The sequence below is a fragment of the Micrasema longulum genome, unplaced genomic scaffold (assembly GCF_059751315.1).
Source record: "Micrasema longulum isolate JH-2025_06_02 unplaced genomic scaffold, ASM5975131v1 h1tg000896l, whole genome shotgun sequence".
NCBI classification, from domain to species: Eukaryota; Metazoa; Arthropoda; class Insecta; order Trichoptera; family Brachycentridae; genus Micrasema; species Micrasema longulum.
The window spans coordinates 439,103-461,541 of NW_028278087.1; the positions used below are offsets into that span (position 1 = coordinate 439,103).

Sequence of the window (22,439 nt, forward strand, 5' to 3'; positions counted from 1 at the left end):
GAAGAGCTAAAACTAATCATCCTACCTTTATGGAACAAAAAGATTATCAAGAACTGTGGTTGGTGCATCATTGCATTTTTCTATGCACTATTAGGTGCGGAAACGGGGATAATACTCACAGACGTCAGTCAGTCTTAAACATTTTTTAATATTTTTTTAGGAACATAGCGGAACAATGTCGTTTTGTAATTTAACCGCCAACTGATATTCATAAAATCTCTATGGTACATATGTCCGGTTCTGAGTTGCCAGAGCGAGGATTTCGTCAAGAAATAGTTCTAATTTTACTCACTAGATGTCCGTAATACTGCGATATGGTTGAAATTGACCACGTGACGTCGACTTCGGGTTTGTTCGTTTCACAGAATGAGTACCGAATATAGCCGAATGGGTCAATGTCTGAAGCATCTAAAAAATTGTTCGTGGGGTTCTCTGCCGTACTGTGAATAATGATGTAAAACGCTCATAAAATGGCAGATATGGGTGTTTAAAAGAAAATAAGCGTTTTTACGTATTGTGTTGTTCGTTCTTTTAGTGTTAGGCTTATTTTAACGACATTTTACCGTGGTAATAACGAATTTTAGCCAATTTTTGTGAGGAAGTTCAGTGCAAGTGCAAGGGTGGTAACAAGAAATGTGAAAGATCTATGAGTTTTGTGAACGTTTGGGTTTTAATTATACAACGATAAGAATGAGCGGACGCCCCAGGACAACGTCGTTCGCCGAAGGCAGCAAACAGCCGCCGAATCCACCTCTCGGAGGCCTGAAAATCAGTAGTAAGTATCTCGATTTGCCTTCCTTTTTGTCGGCCATCGTGATTTCTATGGCTGTGAGCTGTGACGTATCTCGTTCTTTAAACATGGCCGCGGGGTGCCACAACTCGACGAAGACGTCTTTTCGCTCGTAATATTTATATAAATCACACCCCTTTCGTCGAAATAGAAAGGTACCCGCTGCCGAAGACCGTGTCCTATTATCTCTGACTTGAAGTGGATTATCGAATTATCGATTTCGCTTGTAACCGCGGATACGTCGTGACTTTTCTGCTAACCTAACTTATTTATTACAATAGAAATATGAACGGGAGCTTTGACGCCCAATGGTGTGATGATATGGACCAATAGTCTGATAAATCGAAGTGTCAGATCGTCTCCGTCGGAGTTAAACCCGCCGAACTGTTACACATCTGCCCCCCAGAACCGGAGATGGAGACCCTCCCGATTCGGTTTATCAGTTTTTTCTTCGAACGTTCAGTTCCTAGTCGCAGCCCGCAGGCTGCCGGGGGCCAGCTCCTTCGTTATATTCCCCGAGTGCCCCTCAGGATCTACGGCGAATTCCCTACGGATAATTAAATGTCAAAAACATTTCGAATTTACACAAATTTCTTGTAAGAATGTTCATTTTCCATTGATCAATCAACCAGAAAATATATTTTCAATATTTAGTAATTTTACTGTCCTTGTTTATGAAATGACGGGATGAACAATCAAGCCTGACATTAAAGAATTAACGTCATTGTGATATGATTACGTAATAATTATTGAAATTTGACATAATACGTATAATAATTTGACACTATAAGTAATCAAACTCATTTAACAAAATAATAGTTTTATTTCGAGCAAGGAATGAAAAGGAGTGCTGTGAATATCATAGTGTTCCACAGTTTTAACATTTCTGTTTTTTTTTAAAATATTTATTTTATTATGGATTTTACCATTCTTGGTAATATTAGTATAATAATATTCACTAATTTTCAATGGGAGCAAAACAATATAACAGAAAATAAAGTAGTAAATTTAGAGAAACTTTAAACAACTTTAAAATACATAGAACATAATAGATCTTAAAATTAAAATAACAAAAATTTGAAATAAAACAACAATCTCGATAATACTATGCATCATTAATAAAAACACCCATAACCTTGGTAATATTTTACAATAAAAATATAAAATGGAAACATATTTGACAGGTATAGTATTCTAGAGATAAAGATAATTTATGAGAACTTATTTCTATTTACATATTAGAAATTCTGGTTCAAGTATTTAGAAAAATCTGGTTTATCAGTATTTCCAATCTTATGATTCCAATTTTTGAGTCGGGTTGTGGTCCTGTGGCTAGTGTCTCTGACTCACAGATCAAAGGTCCGTGGTTCGAATCCCACTCTACCCCAACTTGATTCCCATGTTCTAATAGTGAATTATTTACAACTCGTTGAACATGGCCCTCAAAATTAAATACTTGGGTAAATCATAAGATCGCAAATATTTTTTTTTGTAACTAACCATGTAATAAAAATATTAGAATAACAGATGTAATAACAAATGAATAAGATAATAAATACGTTCCTCCCTATTGGCCTTATTATGACATTTGCAAACGACGTTCCTACCTATGAATATTTTTTAAGATCATCCATAAATTAAAAATGAGTTTGAAATTTAAATCGATCCTTATTATTTTGTTCCAGTGACGTGTTTATATTTGTTTAAAATGTGCTTAAATTTTGTGGGGTGGCATGTCTTTTGCATCTAAATTAAAATGTGCCGGAACTAAATTACTTGTTTATAGCTGTTTAGGCGTAAGTAAGTTTAATAAATGATAAAATTTATCTAAATTATATGAGGATTATGGTCACATAAGCTGGGACATTTCAGCTTTGTCGCTTTACATTTAACTCAATGAATAATATTCATGTAAAATTTAAAGCGACGAAGCTGAAATGTCCTTGCTGGGCCTCGATTACAATGGGAAGTTAACAGGGTTATCTTCGACTGTCTATAAAGAAAAGCCGATATTTGTGTACGAAAATAAGTATATTTGCATGAACATTTAAAGTATCTTCGTCGGTAACCTATAATGAATTGAACATGTTTAGAATAAAAAATTGTATGCATATTTATTTCGCTTTTCATACAGAAAACCTATGCACCATCGGGTTCGAAAAGGGGGGAACTTTTAAGTCGACCCTTCTGAGAATCGAAGCCGGTACCTCGGGCGCGGTAGATAAACGCCAACCACTAAACCGCGAAGAGAAATAATCACCACCGGATTTATTTTTTCAGGATTCTTTCCCCGAGAGTAGCCGAGGAGTGGAAAACATTCATTCGGGGTTCTGGTCTTATTTCACCCACAGCACTGTATTCTTCATTCCGAATGGAGACTTTTCTTTAATGATCTAATTCCCAGTTACGGTATGACGGTTTCGAGTAATTCAACCGACCAAGAGTATCATTATTTTAGTGGAGAAAAGTTATCTAAATCTAGGCATTAGAGCTGTTATTCAATGTTTCTAAGAAAGGCACTATAGGCCATGTTCCTAAAAATATATAGGTAGGAATGATACGCAGAGTGTAAAGTGATCACTTAAACCAGTGGTCGGCAATCTCATCATCGTAAAGAGCCAAAGATTTATTTATTTATTTTTTATTTGAAAATTTATTTATTAACCCTTACGGATTATTACATTGATTTTACAAAAATTATACATATTCTTTTATTCATACTCTGTTGTTGTTAATAATATTTTTTCATCTATCGAACAGTTTGTCTCAGTCTTTTGTTTAGTCCTTTTGTCTGGTAGTCGATTGTATAGTTTCAGTCCCTGATTTATTAGTCTCGATTGTCCTTGTCTTGTTTGTTTGTTTGGAAGTTGTATGTGATATTGTTCCGATATTCTTGTATTATGTCCATGTTTATTACTTTTTTTTCAAGTTTTATTTCTTTGTCTACAATGATATCAGTGGCTAACTTATGAATTAATTTTTAAGATTCTAGTTGAAAAAGTTCATTAACATTTGATAGTTTAGTTTTTTTAAAGAGTTCTTTCGTCGGTGTTAGATAAGGGGAGGTCATATACCTACTAACTTCAATATTTTATTTACAACAACAACAACAAACCATCACGCCGTTTCCCCGTAGGGGTAGGCAGAGAGGATAGAACGCCATAACACTCTATCTTGGCATACAGACCTCGCTTCCTCTACATTCATACATCTTCTTATGCACGCACGCCGATTATTCCTACTTTTGACATGTCCATCTTCAAGTATTTGATGGACTTGATCGTGCCATGTCTTTCTCGGTCTTCCTCGTTTTCTGCATCCATCAACATTTGCATCGTAGATCCTTTTAGTCGTTCTTTCGCTGTCCATTCGCTCTACATGTCCAAACCAACGCAGCACCCCTTTCTTAATTCTGTCAATAATGCATGTCTCAGCCTTACACACTTCACGGATCTCGACATTTGTGCACCTATCATACACCGCAAGACAAAAAAAATTACGAGTTTACCTGCTACCGCGCCCCTTGACTTTACTGAACCCTTTTTCTGAGAAATCCTTTATCGATACCTCTTTCTTTTGTTTAATAAATTAAGGACACTATGTGTCACCTTTCTACAATATTTACATTTTAAAATGTCTCAACAGTCTTGTTTTACCCGCGTTTGAGTGAACATAACACAACAATCATGGAAAGTGCAAAGCAAATGTCGATTGCGATAAAATCCAAAATAATCACATTGTCGCAAGAAAACATATCTAATTGTGAAATATCTCGTCGAATTGGGTATTCAGAAGGTGCAGTGAGGTTTTTATTAAAAAAAATCCAAGAAACTGGATCCATAGAACGGAAAAAAGGAAGCGGACGGGGGCGCGTGACATCTGCCCGAGATGATCGCTTAATAAAAAAAATTGTTATGCGCGATCGATTTTTAACGGCACCTGAAATACACGCAGAGGTGCAGTCTACCAGCACATCAACATTTTCAGTAAAAACAGTGTCCAGGCGGCTGTTGGAGCATGGTTTCCAAGCACGGAGTCCCGCAAAGAAACCATTACTCACGGACAAAATGAAGAAGGCTAGACTGGATTGGGCGAAAGAGCACCAGAATTGGACCTTGGAGGATTGGCAAAATGTTGTTTTCTCTGATGAATCAAAATTCAACCTTTTTGGTCCAGACGGCAGAAAGATAGTTCGACGAAAACGTGGGGAAAGATATCATCCGTCGTGCGTCACTCGAACCGTTAAACATTCACCCTACGTGATGATTTGGGGGTGCATGACAGCATACGGTTTAGGACCTCTAAATTTTGTACAGGGTACGATGAATGCCATTCAGTACAAAAAAGTGTTAAAAAAACATATTATTCCAACAATCGAGGACATTACGCAGTATACCGCGGACCCAATTTTTCAGGACGATTCTGCGCCGTGCCATAGAGCCCGCACTGTGAGTACAAATATATATATTTTTAAATGCATTTTGTGACCACATGATAAATAATTTATTGTTTTTTTATAGATCAATGAATTCAAGGAGAAAATTGGCTTAAAATCGTTGACGTGGCCCGGGAATAGCCCTGATTTGAACCCGATAGAAAATTTATGGGCGATTATGAAAAAAAAAGTCGGGAAAAAAAAATCAAAAAACATTGAGGAATTAAAAAAAAACTTAATTCAAGTTTGGGAAGAAGAAATAACATCAGAAATTTTAGATTCGCTTTACGCTTCTCTAAATAATAGAATTTTACATGTTATAAAAAATAAAGGTGAATTCACTAAGTACTAAATATTTTTAAATGTTATAAATATGTTTAAATGTAAAATACTTTAATTTAAAATAAAGCGATAAGAACCTACTTCTTAAATATGAATTAAAAAATAACATGTCTTTTATTATTCCATCACAAACACTCGACCATAAATGAACCGTTATGGGTCTCTAAGGTTCGGGTAATCTGATACCTGATATATAATGGCAATTTCTAAGTACAATTCATGAGTAAGATTTTTTATTTTAACCTTGAAATAACGAGTAGTCATCACATATGTCAAACAATATAAAAAAAACTAATTAAATATCAAGAATAATTCATTATATGTCAATTTTAGTTTTTTTTGAGAACTCGTAAATTTATTTGTCTTGCGGTGTACATCGTTTACCACACATTCGCCTGAGGGATCGCATTTCGACAGCATTCGACCTACTTTCATCATTATTTTTCCAATTCCATACTTCGCTCCCATACATTAGAGTTGGAACTAGAACTCCGTTATGAACTGCTAGTTTAGCCTCCTGCGATAAACATTTGTTTGCCAAAGTAGATTTTAGTGCACCGTTCACCCTGTTCCCGGCACTCACCCTCCTTTCAATATCTTTATCGGCCTTTCCGTCCCTAGTAAACATACTTCCCAGGTACACAAATTCTTCTACCTGATTCAGAATATCTCCGTTCACGCTGATCTCACATTTAGTTATATTTTCATCCCTTTCAAAAACCATCACTTTCGATTTATCAACATTCATAAGCAAATCGATTTTCTTGCATACCTCGTAGACTTTTGTTACTAAGAATTGAAGGTCTTCTTTGCTGCTAGCAAGAAGCACGGCATCATCCGCATACAGAAGACAGTTAACAGTTATACCATTCATTTTTGCTCCCATTCTTAAATCTTTCAGTTCTTTCATACAGTTATCGATGTATATGTTGAACAACCATGGTGACATTACACATCCCTGTTTGACTCCTTTCGGAATATTAAACCACGATGTGAATGACCCATTCACCTTCACACATGCGTTGTCCTTATACAGTGACGCAATATTTTATTTTGCTGTCGTTTATGTCAATTTAGTTTCCCGCTCCCCATAGTTGTTGCATATAACATATTTTAGATTTGACCTGGGCTTCATACATAAGTTTTTGGAACAAAGTTTTTGATTTTTGAAAAAATCGGCAGCACAGCATTTAAGATTTATTTTGAGAGCCAAATTTCTTTTCGTTTTAAAACCTTGTACTGCAGCAAAAAATCTGCATATTTACTCCACATTTCAACCCATGAAAACAATCCTGATCGTTGAAAAAAAAATCTAGACACGTCTACGCACAAAGCGCTTCTGGACGAATGATGCGATGTTAATTAAGTATCTCGTGATTCATTTTCTGCTTCAAAATAGACAAAAATCCTTCTCTTACTCTAGTCATACTTTTAGCCCCATCTGTTAAAATTCAAACAGTTTTATTCTGTTTAGTATGACGTTTCTCCGTGCATTCGATACTGCCCGTTTTTGTTTCATTTTTGTTCGCGTTATTTCGAAACCGCGTATAATGAGGTTCCGGTATTTATATACACTTTTGTATGTGTAGTATTTTTATCTTTATTTTTTATACACTACCCTCAATTAATCCAATCCACTTCAATGCCTCGATTATGACGGGAAGTTAAAATTTATCTACAATTTTTTTTCTAAACATGTTTAATCACCGGTTACCGACGAAGACACTTGGAATTTTCATACAAATATACACACTTTCGTACATAAATATCGATATTAGATGAAGATAGCCGTTCATAATCGCGGCCCAGGGTTCGTATTCTAATGGGAAGTTAAAATTTATCTTTAATTTTATCTACTAAGTAAACTTATGTTTTCTGTATGAAAAATATAATATGTTGACAATTTTTTTTTCCTTAACATGTACAATTTCAGATTACCGACGAAGGCACTTTGAGTTTTTATGCAAATATACACATTTTCGTACATAAATATCGATGTTAGTTTATACCGTCTATATGTATCGGTGAAGATAGCGTTAATAATCGCGGCGCTGATATAGCTCCCCTTAATCTGTACCTGTAGGGAGTACCCTCATCTACAGGTGTTCCCCAGTATTGCTTTGGTCTATAAATCTTTGGTCTGTCGCACCTCATCTCATCATGTCATATTTACGTCAAAGAAAAGAAGGAATTTAACGTATCTATTAATTTATCAATATATAATAAAATCAACAAATGAAAGAATTTATGAAATATGGATGTTTACACAGTCAAAATGGTGAATGTTACACAGTGTGTAAAGTGGCCACTTAAACTAGCCAATGACAGGTCATAAGCCCTCTAAATGCCTCGACTTCTATATTCCCTTATTTAAGGTATTCTCCATCCCTGTTGTAATCTCAATGACGCCCAAGGGGGTGGAATCCAGTAATTTGTCTATAAACATGTGGACAAAGTCAAATATTGTAATATTAATTTATGACTTACATAATTTTACTGTGGTGTTAGAATTTGTGGCGAATCAAATAAAAATATAAATTCCGTAGAAATAGTGCAAAGTTTAATGATTATAAATATAGTGATCCATCATTTGATAAAATATATAAGAAAAATCGGAAAAAAAGCTTTGCATTCAATTTTTTATTTGAATAGGTAATATAAGAAATACAAAATTGAACACTTAACATTTTGAAAATAAGTGTATTTATCTTAGAATCAACTTATTTGCTGAATCAACTAAAAATTATCACTTCTCAATAAGTTTAAGCTTAAATTAAAAATATTTATTTGTGAACTACCTTAATAAAACATTTACTTTTAATTAAGGTTTTTTTTATAATATATATTTTTTAATTGCAATATTTTATGTGAATTTGTTTATTTTCTACCGGTTTAAAAAAACGAATAACTTTATTTTACTTACCATGTTATAGGTGTATATCTTTTGAATTATATACCTATGTTTATTTAATAACTATGTATTGTAATATAGTTTATGTATTTATAATCACACACCGAACACAATAAGTTGCGCATCTATTTTATTTCGTTTTTTTTTTACTTTTTCTTTAAATATGTACCACTCATTTAAGCTGTTACTTGATAATAAAACATTTTAAACATAAAATTTAAATGTTGACAAAATTGAATACATCTTGATTTAGTACCTATAGTATACACGAATTATTGATTAATTCTTGGGTAACTACAATAGTTTGCATTGCTATTGCTATTTCGCGCTGAAGCCATATATTGTTTACTCTTCGCTAACTTGACGCGGTCGTTGATGCGGTCCTTGACGCTCAAACAGAAGATAACTCTAGTAAGTGTAATGTTTCGATTTATTGCATAATACGATTATTTTTAACACGTTTCAGATCGTGTCGTACTAAAATAGATTTTATTTTTAGCGGATCTTGTGTTTAACTCTTAAAAGACTAAAAATTTCTCTGGAGACGGTGCTATAACTTCGTGTTGCATTAAGCTAAAAAATATGTTTTCAAATACGGATATTTAAAACATATATTTTTTGCTGTGCAAATGAACGCATCGGGTATATACTATTTAATAATCTATTTTCCACAATTTGTTATAATAATCATAAAATTTAGGCTTTTTATAGCAAAATACGACTTCATTATTTTTAAAAATAAGAGACATGCATAAAGTCTCTTATCTTATGTGACATCATAGCGGCCCCACCAGGGTTAATTAATAATTACGTTCAATACTTTTATTTATTTATTTATATATCTCTTCAATCCGTGCCACATGTCTGAGGATGGTGATTACGCCTGACTCCAGGCATGGCTCGTCTGTGGACAGTCTCCCTCCATCTGGAACGGTCTTGTGCTCTTCTATAGGCATTCGTCAGTGATGATTCTGATAACTCAGTGACTGTACCGCTCCATCTTGTCGGTTGACGTCCACGCGACCTTGTCCCTTCGACACTTCCCAGGAGAATAGTTTTCTCCAAACTATCAGAATATATTTATTACTAATCAGAATATATTCAGAATATATATATGTATATATATATATATATATATACATACATACATACATACATACATACATACATACATACATACATACATACATACATACATACATACATATATAATATTAATGAGACAAAAAAGTACAAAAAACACTGACAAAATTTTCATGGATGCGCCCAATATACGAAGGGTTTGGCTAGCTAAAAAGATTGATATTTATTTATTTTGTTCATTAACGCCCAAAAGGCATTTACAAAAAATAAAAATGAAATACATACTAAATAATAAACACAGAATATACAGAAAAAATATGTGAAATTAGTTAGAAAGGATTACAGTTCATAATGGAGTTCTGGTACCAACCCTAATGTATGGAAGCGAAGCATGGAGTTGGAAAAAAAGGGACGAAAGTAGACTGAATGCTGTTGAAATGCGATCCCTCAGGCGAATGTGCGGAAAAACAATGTATGATAGGTGCCCTAATGTCGAAATTAGAGCAGAATGCAAGGCTGAGTTAAGCATTATCGACAAAATTAAGAAAGGTCTTTTGCGATGGTTCGGTCATGTGGAGCGAATGAATGATTAAAGAACGGCTAAAAAGATTTATGATGCGAATGTGTCCGGTTGTAGAAGTCGAGGAAGGCCGAGAAAGACATGGCATGATCAAGTACAACAAATTCTTGAAAGTGGTCATGTGAAAAGTCGGAATAATCGACGTGCGTGCATGAGAAGATGTATGAATGTGAAGGAAGCAAAGGAAGTGTGCCAGGACAGAGTGGTGTGGCGTTCTATCCTCTCTGCCTACCCCTCCGGGGAAATGGCGTGATGGTTAGTTAGTTAGTTAGTTAGTTAGAAAGGATAAAAAAAAACAAACAATAATAACAAAGGTATGCAAGAAACGTTATGCCTAATGTTTAAAGCGGTTCCTTGTTGGTGGAACCTGTTCTGAGGAACCTATTGCGGTAAAATACCTTTTATTATTTTTATTTTATTTTTTCCAATCTCGAAATAGGGCACACATTCATATATTCTCATCCTCTAGGTTGAATATGTTTCGCAAACATTTAAATAAAATAATAAGTTTTTTTTTTAATTGCGCCGTATTACACTTAACAAGTCTGAAAATCAAAGAATAATTTATTTACCAACGGCCGTACCCAAATTGTGTAACATAATTGATCAATAATAAAATATAAGATACATTAGCATATATTTATGAACAGATTTGTAAAGTCAGTAGTGCCCATTTCCTATGTACAACTAAATGAGTACGTTGGACCAATACAGATAGTAAGTATGGTTATTTGTAAATAGTGTTCCAGGGGTCTCGAACTAATTGTATTTATTCTCTCCTTTTAAAAATATATACATTTTATATATATCCAAATAAGGATGTAAAATGAATCCGATCATATTTTGCACTCAACCGCAAAATGTAGGGCGGGGAATAGACACGGTGTCGCCAGTATTCCGTCTCTCTAGCCGCTAGCCACTGGCACCGGGGCCCGCCTAGTGGCCGGTGACTAGCAACCGGGAGCCAGCAGCCGGCGGCCGGATCTTGCGCCAGTCGGCCCTGCCAAGTGGCGGATGCCGTGTGCACGCGGCGGGGGCGGGGGCGGGAGATCCGCCGACCCGTGAGGCGCGGGAGCGCCACCCCCGTCCGATATTCATACACCGGCAGGCATGAATAATTAGGGCGACAGGCACATGCCCACTCGAACGAGACGCGCGGGAAGTGGGATACGACCGTACAACGCGCACCCCTCTGAACAATAACCGCCATGCCAGTCCGCTCTCAAATTGGGCCAATACAAGTCATTTCCCATATCATAACACGATACACTACGGAGACGAAGAGTTGCGCAGCATTCTCATCCAAATTAGAAAATCTGTTTTGCTGTAGATTTAATAGTACGCACATTCTCACAAAAAAATACTTTGAATTATCTTTATATTTTATTTATTTATACTTTATATTGTTTGTATTCTTTTTTTTACAGAATAATGTTCCCTCACTGGGGTGTCCCGTGCCGAGGGAAACATTTAAAAAAATGTGAAACATGCCTAAGATTAGACATTTACCAAAGTTAACATAAAAATAACAATAAAAAAAAACGTAATTAATCCAACTAACCTAATTAACCTAATTATAATTAACATAATAAACAATAAAAAAACTAAAATATTCATAAAAAACATCCAATTTATATAGACTAATAGAAAAACTTTCATAAACAGTGCACACATTTTACCTATTTGGCTTGATCCACTCATCGATCCGTGCGCAACCCACCTCCACTATCCATTTCTTAATAGCAATTATAATATATACGCTGTAAACTTTTAAATTATTAAAAAAGTAATGGCCCACGCTCAGACGCTGAGTCTTTGTGGGCATTTTTTCCAAATTATGTTAAAGCTTAATTCTAAGATGTATTTTTTAAAGTGTATTTTTGTAATTAAAATTCTATGTAAATATATGTATGGAAAAATAAACAAAAAAAAAATATGTATATTTTTATTTTTTACGTGTGATGTCACTGAATTCCTCCTAAACGGCTTAACCGACTTACGTGCGGTTTTCAGCGAAATGTAGATCTTTTTCAATAGAATCTGCCAAAAAAAGTTAGAAGCGTAAATCTTTTTTTCATCGACCTACCAGGATTGCATTCGACGAGAATGCATATCCAAAAAATGGAAGGATGTTGTTTTTTTGTGTTTACAGACAACATTTACTTTTTATGGATCCCTATCAGATTCTTTCCTTACATTCCTTATAATTTCTTTCCATTTAATTCTTTTTACTGGATTTTTAGTAATACTAAAATAATATTAACTGACATTTAATACATTTTTGAAAATCGCATTTATGAATAAAGTGCATCCCTGTTGGTGAGAAGAGACGAGTTTGACATTTGCAAAGAGAATTCTATATTTGTAAAATAATTATTTTATGTTTTGGAGTTCAACCGTAAACAAGTACCTAGGTACCGGACTTAGCTATTTAAAAAAATTCCAAGCTAATAGTAGGCAAGCCGACGTTTGGGCGGGACAACGTCTGTCGGGTCCGCTAGTTATTTATATATAAAGTGCCCCGACTCAACACGGACTTTCTAGCGAGTCGGGGCAAGTTCACAGGCATGGGTCGTTCCTGGTTGTGTCGCTTTAAACTGTGTCTCTGTAATCGACTAATGTACGTATAATATTTTTTTATAAATTAAAAAATAAATCCTAGAAGTAACAATAAGCGCATTTTATTTTGAGTACACATTTACAAAATAATTAATAAGCGATTAAAACAAACATCAAAATTTGCTCTTTACAAAACGAATACAAAATTATCACTCTGTTATGACACAGTACTTAAATAAGTATTTGTGAGGCTACGAGTCAAGATCATCATTCAGCTTTCTGCTCCGAGTGGTGCATAGGGTGCTGCGTTGGTAAACAAAATAAAACGTATTTTATTTATCGGTTACATAAAAGTAAAGTAATCAGCCCTGCACTTCAGGTGCCAATCCACGAACAATGAAATATTGCAGTTTAAACAATCTTTAAAATCGATATTTCACGTCCACCACGCTAGGAATCGAACCCGAGATTTCAAGATTTGTAGGCGAAGACGCCAACCACTACACTACGTTTTTTGGATTTTTACTCGAGAGTACGAGTCGATAACCCTCGTCCAGGGTTCTTGTTCTATTTCATATACAGAACAATATTCATCAACATACGACAACATTATTAACAAAATAAATTAAAATTGAACCTGAGTAAAAACAGCATTATATTTTAATTAGTATAACTGTATTAATATTTTCTCTTTATTTCGTATATATTTTTATCTCATGTGTATTCGAATTTATGTAACTTCAAATTACTATATAACTGTAACAGTGCAAGTCTCTCTCCGAGCGCTAGACTAGAGCTAGACTATTTATTGGAAAGTTACAGTCGTAAGATTAACTAAATATATTGTAGTAGAAAATAAAAATATGTATCATTTTATGTAACTATACAAACTTTATTCTTCATCCGCCTCGACATGAAGAGGCTATGAGTGCTTTTCTTTTAAATTTTAATGAACCACAACAATGTTTTGTGTATGTCCAAATCTTTGCAGACTGGCTGGATTTCTTCCCTAGGGAGTTATTCCGATCTAAATTTGTTGCAATAGAGGGAAAAAAAGAGAAGGGAATATGGAAGTCTAGGCATTTACAGGGCTTATGACCAGTCGTTGGCTGGCACAAAAGTCAACTGATGGAAAACTTGAAGAAATGTGGATGTTTAAACTTAGGCAGAATGGTGAATGTTACACAGTGTGTAAAGTGGCCACTTTAACCAGACAACGACAGGTCATAAGCCCTGTAAATGCCTAGATTTTTCAAAAATGTTTTCCCTCTGTTGCAACAAATTTAGATTTAATGAACTTACTAAAATTTATCCAAACTTATTATCCTGAATCCGTTTTATAAACGATTAGAACGAGTGCGACGTTCTAGGAAAACTTGCGAAGCAGGAAATAAATGTTCTGCTCAAACAACCCGTAAAAACAAAGACACGCAAAATTCTCTAAAAGGGCCGGCACGTATCATCAAATATTACAACTGCACCTAGAATACATTCATCGAAGTTTTCTCCTTTTCCGTTCTCCGGTTCCCGTCGATATTGTGACTCCACTCCCACCCTTCACCGCTGGGAGTTATTATTCTGTTGAATGACGACATACAAAAGGTCGGATCGGTCGTTTTCCAGTTTACCGCGACACACTGTCCTCGGCGGGATGCAATTCCGCCCCTGGGCGGGGCGAGGGTGCTGGTGTGCGCGATGGGCGCAATGGGCGCGCCGGGTGGTGAGGGTAGGGGGTCGGCCCACTAAACTGAAACTGAAACAGGTTCGGGAATGGAGAGTTGCAAACTTCGAGTGCCTCCTCAGCCTACATTCTTGTCGTCGTTCGGGAAATCAGAGCGCACTAGAACATGGCTAGTGCAACTTAAATCGAACTCTTATGACTAAAGTGGCGCACGATCTTAGTTAAAAATATTGTCTCGTGTATTAACATGAAAAAAATCGGTTCAATTAAAGCGATTTGTAATTGCTCGCATTAAAATAATATTCAAAAGTATGAACAACGTTTGAACGAATATTTTGTTTATATTATCAGTGTTTCAAAATACTACTGTGCGAAATCAATCAACCTTTTTTAAAAAACATTTATTGATACGCAACTCCCAACTGCCTCGGCGGCCTCCGTGGTGTAGTGGTCAAGACGCTTGACTCACGCACGGGAGGTTCCGGGTTCGATTCCCGGTGAGAACACAAAAATTAAAATGTGATTTTTCTCAAGCCTGGGTGCTCTGTGATATAATTTACCACTGTAATTAGGCCTCCTGGCCTGTTGTGGTGCAAAAAAAAAAATGTAAAAAAAAAAAAAAAAAACTCCACGGGACGAACGTCCTCTCTCAAGTTGGGACAAATAACACTAGGGAAGTTCGATTTTTTAGGTGTTTTAAAGTTAAATTCGCACGCTGATTTCAAAACTTTAGTTATTTGTCTTCTGTCATAGAAAGTTTTTTTTTATCTAAAGCTTATCTTAATGTGAATTTTTCACCCTGATATATCGTCGTTGCGCCTGTAATATTCGTTAAGTGGCATTTAAAAAATAAGGAGATAATTTAAACAATGTACCTTTTGATGGTGGATTTTTTACGTAAGTATTTTTTTTATTGATAAAAGGAAAAATACTGATTTTATTATGAACAAATATTTCAGTTTATTTTATTGATCAAAGTTGTGTAATCGTAACGAGAAATAAAAAAATCGCCAAACGGATTTTGCAGGCACAACGACGATATGTATGTTTGCCGTTTGGTAAAAGAACTTTACTACTTGTTTAAACACAATTTGACTAACAGTAACTGTATATAGCCTTTGTATTACTAAATTATTCTCTATGAACAGTACTTTTGGTAATTTTTGCCTTTGTATGTACATTTTGTATGACTTTTGGGACAAAGAGAGTAGGTATTCTCTAGCTTAAAAGGTTGACGTGATAGACGAAAACGTTAGTCAAAAATAAGTGTCAGATCTAAGTCAACGAAATTTACTCAAGTAATATATTTCAATTATAATATTATACGAAACAATAACATTATTTAAATACAACACATAGCACATCAATATAAAAAAAACAAGCAAAGACAAACATTTGACTATCACGAAACAAACCAACTCGAATTCCTTCCTCCAAGGACAATCTAGTCCTGCACCTCTCTCTTAAAACAGATTTTGTGCTTGAGAGCTTAATACGCTCTTCCAAAATATTACATTCGGTGCACTGAAGAAGAGATGTATCTTAGCAAAAGTCGTGCGGGTTTAGGATATAACATAATTGATACTCCGAGAAAACCTCGTACGGACGTACGTATTACATTCGGTGCACTGAAGAAGAGATGTATCTTAGCAAAAGTCGTGCGGGTTTAGGATATAACATAATTGATACTCCGAGAAAACCTCGTACGGACGTTTTGCTGAGATATCTCCTTGTTATTTGACCACTTTATTACCATAAAAACATTATTTTCTTGAATGTTTGTAGGTATGTAAATTGTTTTATACCTTATTTTTAAAATAACTAAGAAAATGACTTTATCTCAAGTAATGTTTTTGTTAAACCCATTTTGTAATAGAGCCTACAAAACCCCCATCTTAATATTGTATGAAATAAATTTAAATTCCATTTCACTAGTATTTATAGTGTATAGGTACTGTGTTCACCGAGTACTGACTGACTGACTGACTGACTACTCGACTACTCGCTTGTAAATATCGACCAAACTGTTCAGTATTCGTGCTCAGCTCCACTAACCACCGTGTCTTCCTTTATCGATGCATGTATTAGTAATCCCTCGCTTATTTTTTCTTAATCAGATACTCTCTAACTAGAAAATATGAATCGTGAGACATTTCGAGGGATTTTCAATTCCCTGTCTTATTCAAATCCGCCAACAAAACGGAATGAATAACAATACACGCTTACTCGTGATTTGTTTGTCTCTGCGAACTTTTCCATTACGTCACAAATTATACATTTTACTTCTACTTTTCAAACTGTTGAAAGATTCCCGGTTACGATAAGTATTTTGCTTAGTGTCCTCCGATTGCTCCCTTCTCGTCATCTAAAGTTAAAAGAAAGAAATAAAACGATGTATACATATCGAGAGAATATCTTTATTTTAAACAAGTCTTCTGGGATTTAGAACTATTATATTTGACTGATTTATATAGCGTCATTTTTGTGAAAAATCACCTCAAGGGCGCTTTACAATTGTATACTTAAACTTACACTCTAACTAAGCTAAAGTGACGTATTATATTTTCTGATTAAAATTGAGGGTATGATATACTAAAGAAGTGAGATTTTAGTTGGAATCTGAACTGACTGGAACTGTCGATGACTCGTAAGTTTGAAGGCAATCGGTTCCAGGCAGAGGGGCCGGCAACGGCGAAAGCACGATCTCCGAATCTAGTGTTTGGGGAGCACCAGATTTCGACAAGTTTCCCTCCGCCCAAATCAAATGTATGTTCAATCAAAAGTTCGTTTGCTAAGAAATGTAGCATTGATGATTGGCCTCGAGAGGGGGGAGACTACACTTTTGGAGAAATGGAGAAAAATCTCAAGCCTACAAAAATGTAGAAATAACATTGACTCCATATTTATGTTTAATTTACTGAATGGCTTAATTGATGTACCATCGTTACTGGAACAAGTGGCATTCAATGTTCCAATCCGCCGGTTGCGAAATAATAATGTGCTGCTCCTCGATTAACACAGCTCAAACTATGGCTCGCGTGCACCGATGTCCCGATTGTGTCTTATTGTAAACTCGAAGCAAGGTCTGGACTTTTTTGTGTAAGTCTTTTTAGATTTAGAAATCACTAAGATGGACCGGATCTCGTCTTGAGGTAGTAATTTTTTATTTTTCTTGTCCTAGCTTTAATTTAATTTTATTGTATTTTATTTTATTACTGCCTGTATTTATTATAATGTATTTACCATCGTTAGAATGGACTGCATAAGTCCGTCAAATAAATAAATAAATAAAAAGACCACATTTGATGTTTTAATACGAGTCGCCTATTGTCGGTATTCGGGTGATTTAAATCCATCAATCGAGATACAGATGAGAGACAAGTACAGGTACAGAGTGCACTTGTCTCTAGCGCTATAATAGTCGGTAGACCTTTCCAATCTTTCGGGACCGGTTTGTGCCTAGTGCCTGGTGCCCCGCGCAACTAGAAGTAAAAGCAACACATGTCGACCTGTTCCTGTTCTGTATTCAGTACTAATGTAATGTAGTGCCCGCATTACCGCATTACCGACGCACTTTCTACTTTGCCGCCACATCTACATTTTCTCTAGAGTAAAATAAATCAAAATAATAATAATAAATCTTTACTAACCATAATGTACAAAATGATAAATACTAAAATAAAACAAAGGTATACATGGTTCAATGGCGGACTTATTGCCACTAGCAATTTCTAATAGCCTACCAAAACAACAAAAAAAAACTCCGGTGACAACTGTCATCAAGTGGAAGCGATACGGTTGTCTTGGCCATGTACTGCGGATGCCTCCTGAGAGCCTTAAGGCTGTAGTCTGGTAAAACGAACGCAAAATTAGGAAATCATACGATTTTGCCATTTTGAAACGAATGTTTTTTTTTATCGCGCAATAATAAAAAAATAAAAAAGCATTAATTAGATAAAAACAATATTTTCAAAGGTATTTCTGTTAAAAAATATAAAAAAAAGTTTTATGTAACTAAAATATAACTACTTCGAGACCGGCGGATTACGCCATTTCAAATATAGACTAATACAATTAAATAAAGGAAAATGTCGCAAAAATGTATGTGATTTAAAATGCTTATATTTTTTTTTCAAAAACAAAATATTAAAATTTGGCCGCGGCCACTTTTATGTTCAATTCATTATCTTCAAATTATTACAACAAATTTAAGTTCAATAATTATTCTTTATTGAGATCCCAGATACCTAAGTTTAGTCTAAATTTGAAATGGCGTAATCTGCCTGTCTAAAAGTAATTATATTTTAGTTACATAAAACTTTAAAGTATAATTTTTAACAGAAATACCTTTGAAAAATATTGTTTTTATCTAATTTATGTTTTTTTAAATTTTTTTATTATTGCGCGATAAAAAAAAACATTCCTTTTAAAATGGCAAAATCGTATGATTTCCTGATTGTGCGTTCTTTTTACAAGGCATCAGGTTCTCGACGTCCTGGACGTCCACTGCTGACTGTTCGTCAGCAGTTCGTATCGGAACTACGACACGCGAACCTGACGCAGCCGACAGAGATGCCTGGAGGATCTTCGTGGACACCATATACTCCAACTAGGGAGCGGACATGGACAGGGAATAAAAAAGTTAAGAAAACGCGAACAGTTGAAACACTGTATAAGATTATGGTGTCTATCGCTCTTACATTAATGACATTTAATTCATTTCAATTTATTCAATTGCATCTTCCAAATATTAATTTACAGTATAGAGACATTTATTTATTAGAATCACTTTGAACACTTATTTATAACTCGTTTCTTGCATTAGCGGAGGAAATGCTACGCTCCGTAATTATAGGGACAAGTCGACTGTAGGAGCATTTTATCTCACTAATGTTTCTTGCGAGACAAGTAAATGGATCAAACAGTTAATGTTTTAATGCAATATAAATGTTTCGGGACGGTACGGTCTCTACTTTCGATGCAGGATCCGTGGGTTTTGGGCGAGAGTCGGTAAAACCAGGAACCTCCTGATTCTTGAGTTCAGCCATGGCCAAACTTGCCAGTAAAATTGTTGGACTCGCCGAGACCCCCTGATGGACTTAAGCGTGCAACATTTAAAACGTAGAATTATTACACTCACCCGCTCACGTTCTGGAATAAACTGTTTATTGCAACCGAGCTATAAGAAACGCATTTTTGCATAAAGGAAATCTTAATGCGCAATTTTATAATATCGTTACTTCTTATTATAAACATTGAAGTTTATAATACGAACCCTGGCTGTCGAGTTCTATATAGGGGAATATCTTTGATATATTCAACACTTTTCCTTCAATATCTTATCTTCCTCCCGCAATATCTCCGTCCCATTTTTTGTGTCTCACAATTTTATTTTAGTATATGAAAAAAACGCCATAAATATTTACAAAATTACTAATCATTTACATATGATACATGACACACATAATAAAACAACAAATGAACACGCGTAAGAAATATAAAGTTTTTTACCCAAATACGTGAATGTGAATCAGTAACTCTTTTTATTTATTTATTTATTTATTTCGACGGCTTACGCCTTTAACAAAGTATAAAATAATATCGAAAAACAAAACACCTGAACACAGTATAAAACATATAGATTCATGAAATAAAATTAGCAGAAAATAAGGAAACAATAAGGAAAAATTGAATAAAAAAGTATTGAAGTAACAGAGGCGATGTATCATAGCATAAACAAGTATAACACTTAGTATATTTTTATATTTTTTGTTCTCGCTTGTAGTAAAATGTATCGTCCGGTGTAGTGCTTCTTCCGTGTGAGGACTGAGCACCTTCGAACTGCTCCTGGCGGAGATTATTCTCTCCAACATTTTGTGGCACCTTCTTGTTTACAATATCTATGCATATATTTCGGTTTAGCTGATAAATGCTAAACCGAAATGCTTCGTGAAATTAATCAAATTTGTATTACTATTATTATTCCGTAGCGTTTCTGATGATTGCCTTATCTCAAAATAAATACGCACTTCTTTTTCGGTCTCAGTTTTTCTTTGTTACTGATTGTACATTCTCGGCCGGGTTCTATCGGATACTTGTAACGAATACTTCGTTCAATACATCGACATTTAAATAACTTCATTAGATTGAAGATGTTAGAGCGATTTATTATATGTGTTCAATTTTATCATGAAAAGCTATTTTTTACTACACCAACAACCCTCGGAAAGTGGCTTGGTGGAATTTTAGTTACTTTAAAAAAAAATTGAATTGTTTAAAGTGTAAAAATGTTTATTAATATAAATTAATAAAAGACAAAATAAGTCAGTTGTCTCTACTTTGTTACGAAAACAAACCGGATCTCCGCAAGGGGTTTTATGATGCGCAGAATCAGACTTCATTTTTTGTGTCAATAACGTGATTTAAATACAATAATCCCCTTTTAATTTGTCTACCATTAAACTTGGTTTTTTACTGCTAATTGAATTCAGTTGCGTATTGAACGGCCATTTAATAATTCAATCAACTTAAATCTATCGAAGCGCGGGTTTATATTATTGCAATTTGTCGCCAGTGCCAGTAGACAGTATAACGATAAGGCAGTGACGCGGAAGATAGCAAATCAGTTTGTTTACGGTCTTCTAGAGCGTATTATCCATCACCCGACTATAACATCCGAGCACCGGGTATGCTATGTTTGCGGCAATCGAACTATATGGTGTGCCGCTTGTGACACACCTTCCGCTGTGTCTGCACGCAGCAATTGCGACAGAGCCTCCGGAGCAGGTTCTGGCAAACGGCCAGGAGCCAGTAGCCAGTGCCGAGCAGAAGACGGCGACGTCACACGTTTCGTCATATCGACACCAGAGACGAATGTGACTAACCGCGACCTATATTACTACTCCGCTGCAGCTGCTGGTATGACACTCGCCGCTAATTATTGATGCGATATTGCCTACCAGCATAATATTATCTATAACCTGCCAAATCACACGGCAAATCCTTCACTTTATTAGTCCACGAAGCGCTGTTATCCGCGAGTTGACATTGGCCTCTCGGTACGGTATGCCGTATAATATTGTATACGCTATACGGGCCACCATCAACAATAGTAATTGTGCGATCGGCTGCGAAGCACCGCGCTACGAGTATAAATTAAATTCGAGGTGTTAAGTCACCGCTTAGTAACAGTGAAAATTATGCACTCTGTATCTCATTACACTACATTTCCATGAGCATACTAAAGTAGGTACGCTCGCATTTTATAGTTCCGAGTGCGCACGTGCTAAATGGCTGCATGAATTACATCGGCTACTCTATAATGTAGTTGTTCGATGATAATATAAGACAATTTTCCACTGCCGAAAGTACTTTTATTTAAAATAAAGTCCGTCAAAAGGCTTTTCTGGGATGCGTTTTTGTTACTCATTATACACATCTTTGAATTTGATTTTAAAGATATTCATTTTTTTTTGGCAGGAATGTCGTTTATTAAATTGTTCCGTTAACCCTTTTGTGGGTATGATGTCGTATGAGTCTACATAGAATAAAGATAGACTAGATAATATCGAGGCCATACTGACAGAATGCAAGTCAACAGTCTTTATATATTTCAAATATTTTTTTATATTAGTGTAAGATGTTGATTTCAAATTTTTAGCGATGGCTTGAATAAAGATTACTCTTTCAAAGTTTTAAAAAAGAAATATGGGGGAAAGAATGCGTTGATAGAATAAAAAAGCTTAAAATGCGACTATCTCGAAACTTGTTTTAATGGCTTAATCGTGGGTATTCTGCGAAAAAGCACTAAGTCAAAATTACTACTTCTGAGATAATTGAAGTTCAAAGTTTGTAACGAAATAACTTTTTTTTTATCCAAAACATTACTAAGCCAACTTGAAAAAATGGTAAATTGATTTATTTTATTAGTCCACGAGCGTGCTACTTAACTTAACATGTTCATCATTCAGTCTAATGTCCAGTACCTTCATAAATTGATATGACAATAAATAAATATAAAAATATGTTTTTTTTTTGTTTTCAAATACCTGTATTTCA

The 22,439-nt window shown here is 35.0% G+C and overlaps 1 protein-coding gene and 1 long non-coding RNA gene across 4 annotated transcripts in view; one reads left to right on the forward strand and one right to left on the reverse strand.

The window, feature by feature from the left end:
* The first annotated feature begins 379 nt into the window (after positions 1–379).
* sgg (glycogen synthase kinase 3 beta homolog shaggy) overlaps positions 380–22,439 on the forward strand; it is an 84,400-nt gene continuing 62,340 nt past the window's right edge. For 2 of the 3 annotated variants that reach the window (XM_088231605.1, XM_088231609.1), the window contains exon 1: positions 380–775. In XM_088231605.1, the coding sequence (XP_088087731.1) occupies positions 691–775 (85 nt within the window). In that variant the 5' untranslated portion in view covers positions 380–690. Of the gene's footprint in view, positions 776–2,529; positions 2,591–22,439 lie in introns of those variants that run through there. The other variant, XM_088231607.1, reaches the window with a different exon arrangement.
* Positions 12,988–18,136, reverse strand: LOC148278308 (uncharacterized). Its single transcript, XR_015823222.1, has 2 exons — positions 16,011–18,136; positions 12,988–15,905 (listed from the first exon to the last, which is right to left on the reverse strand). It is a non-coding gene; the product is annotated as an uncharacterized LOC148278308 (long non-coding RNA).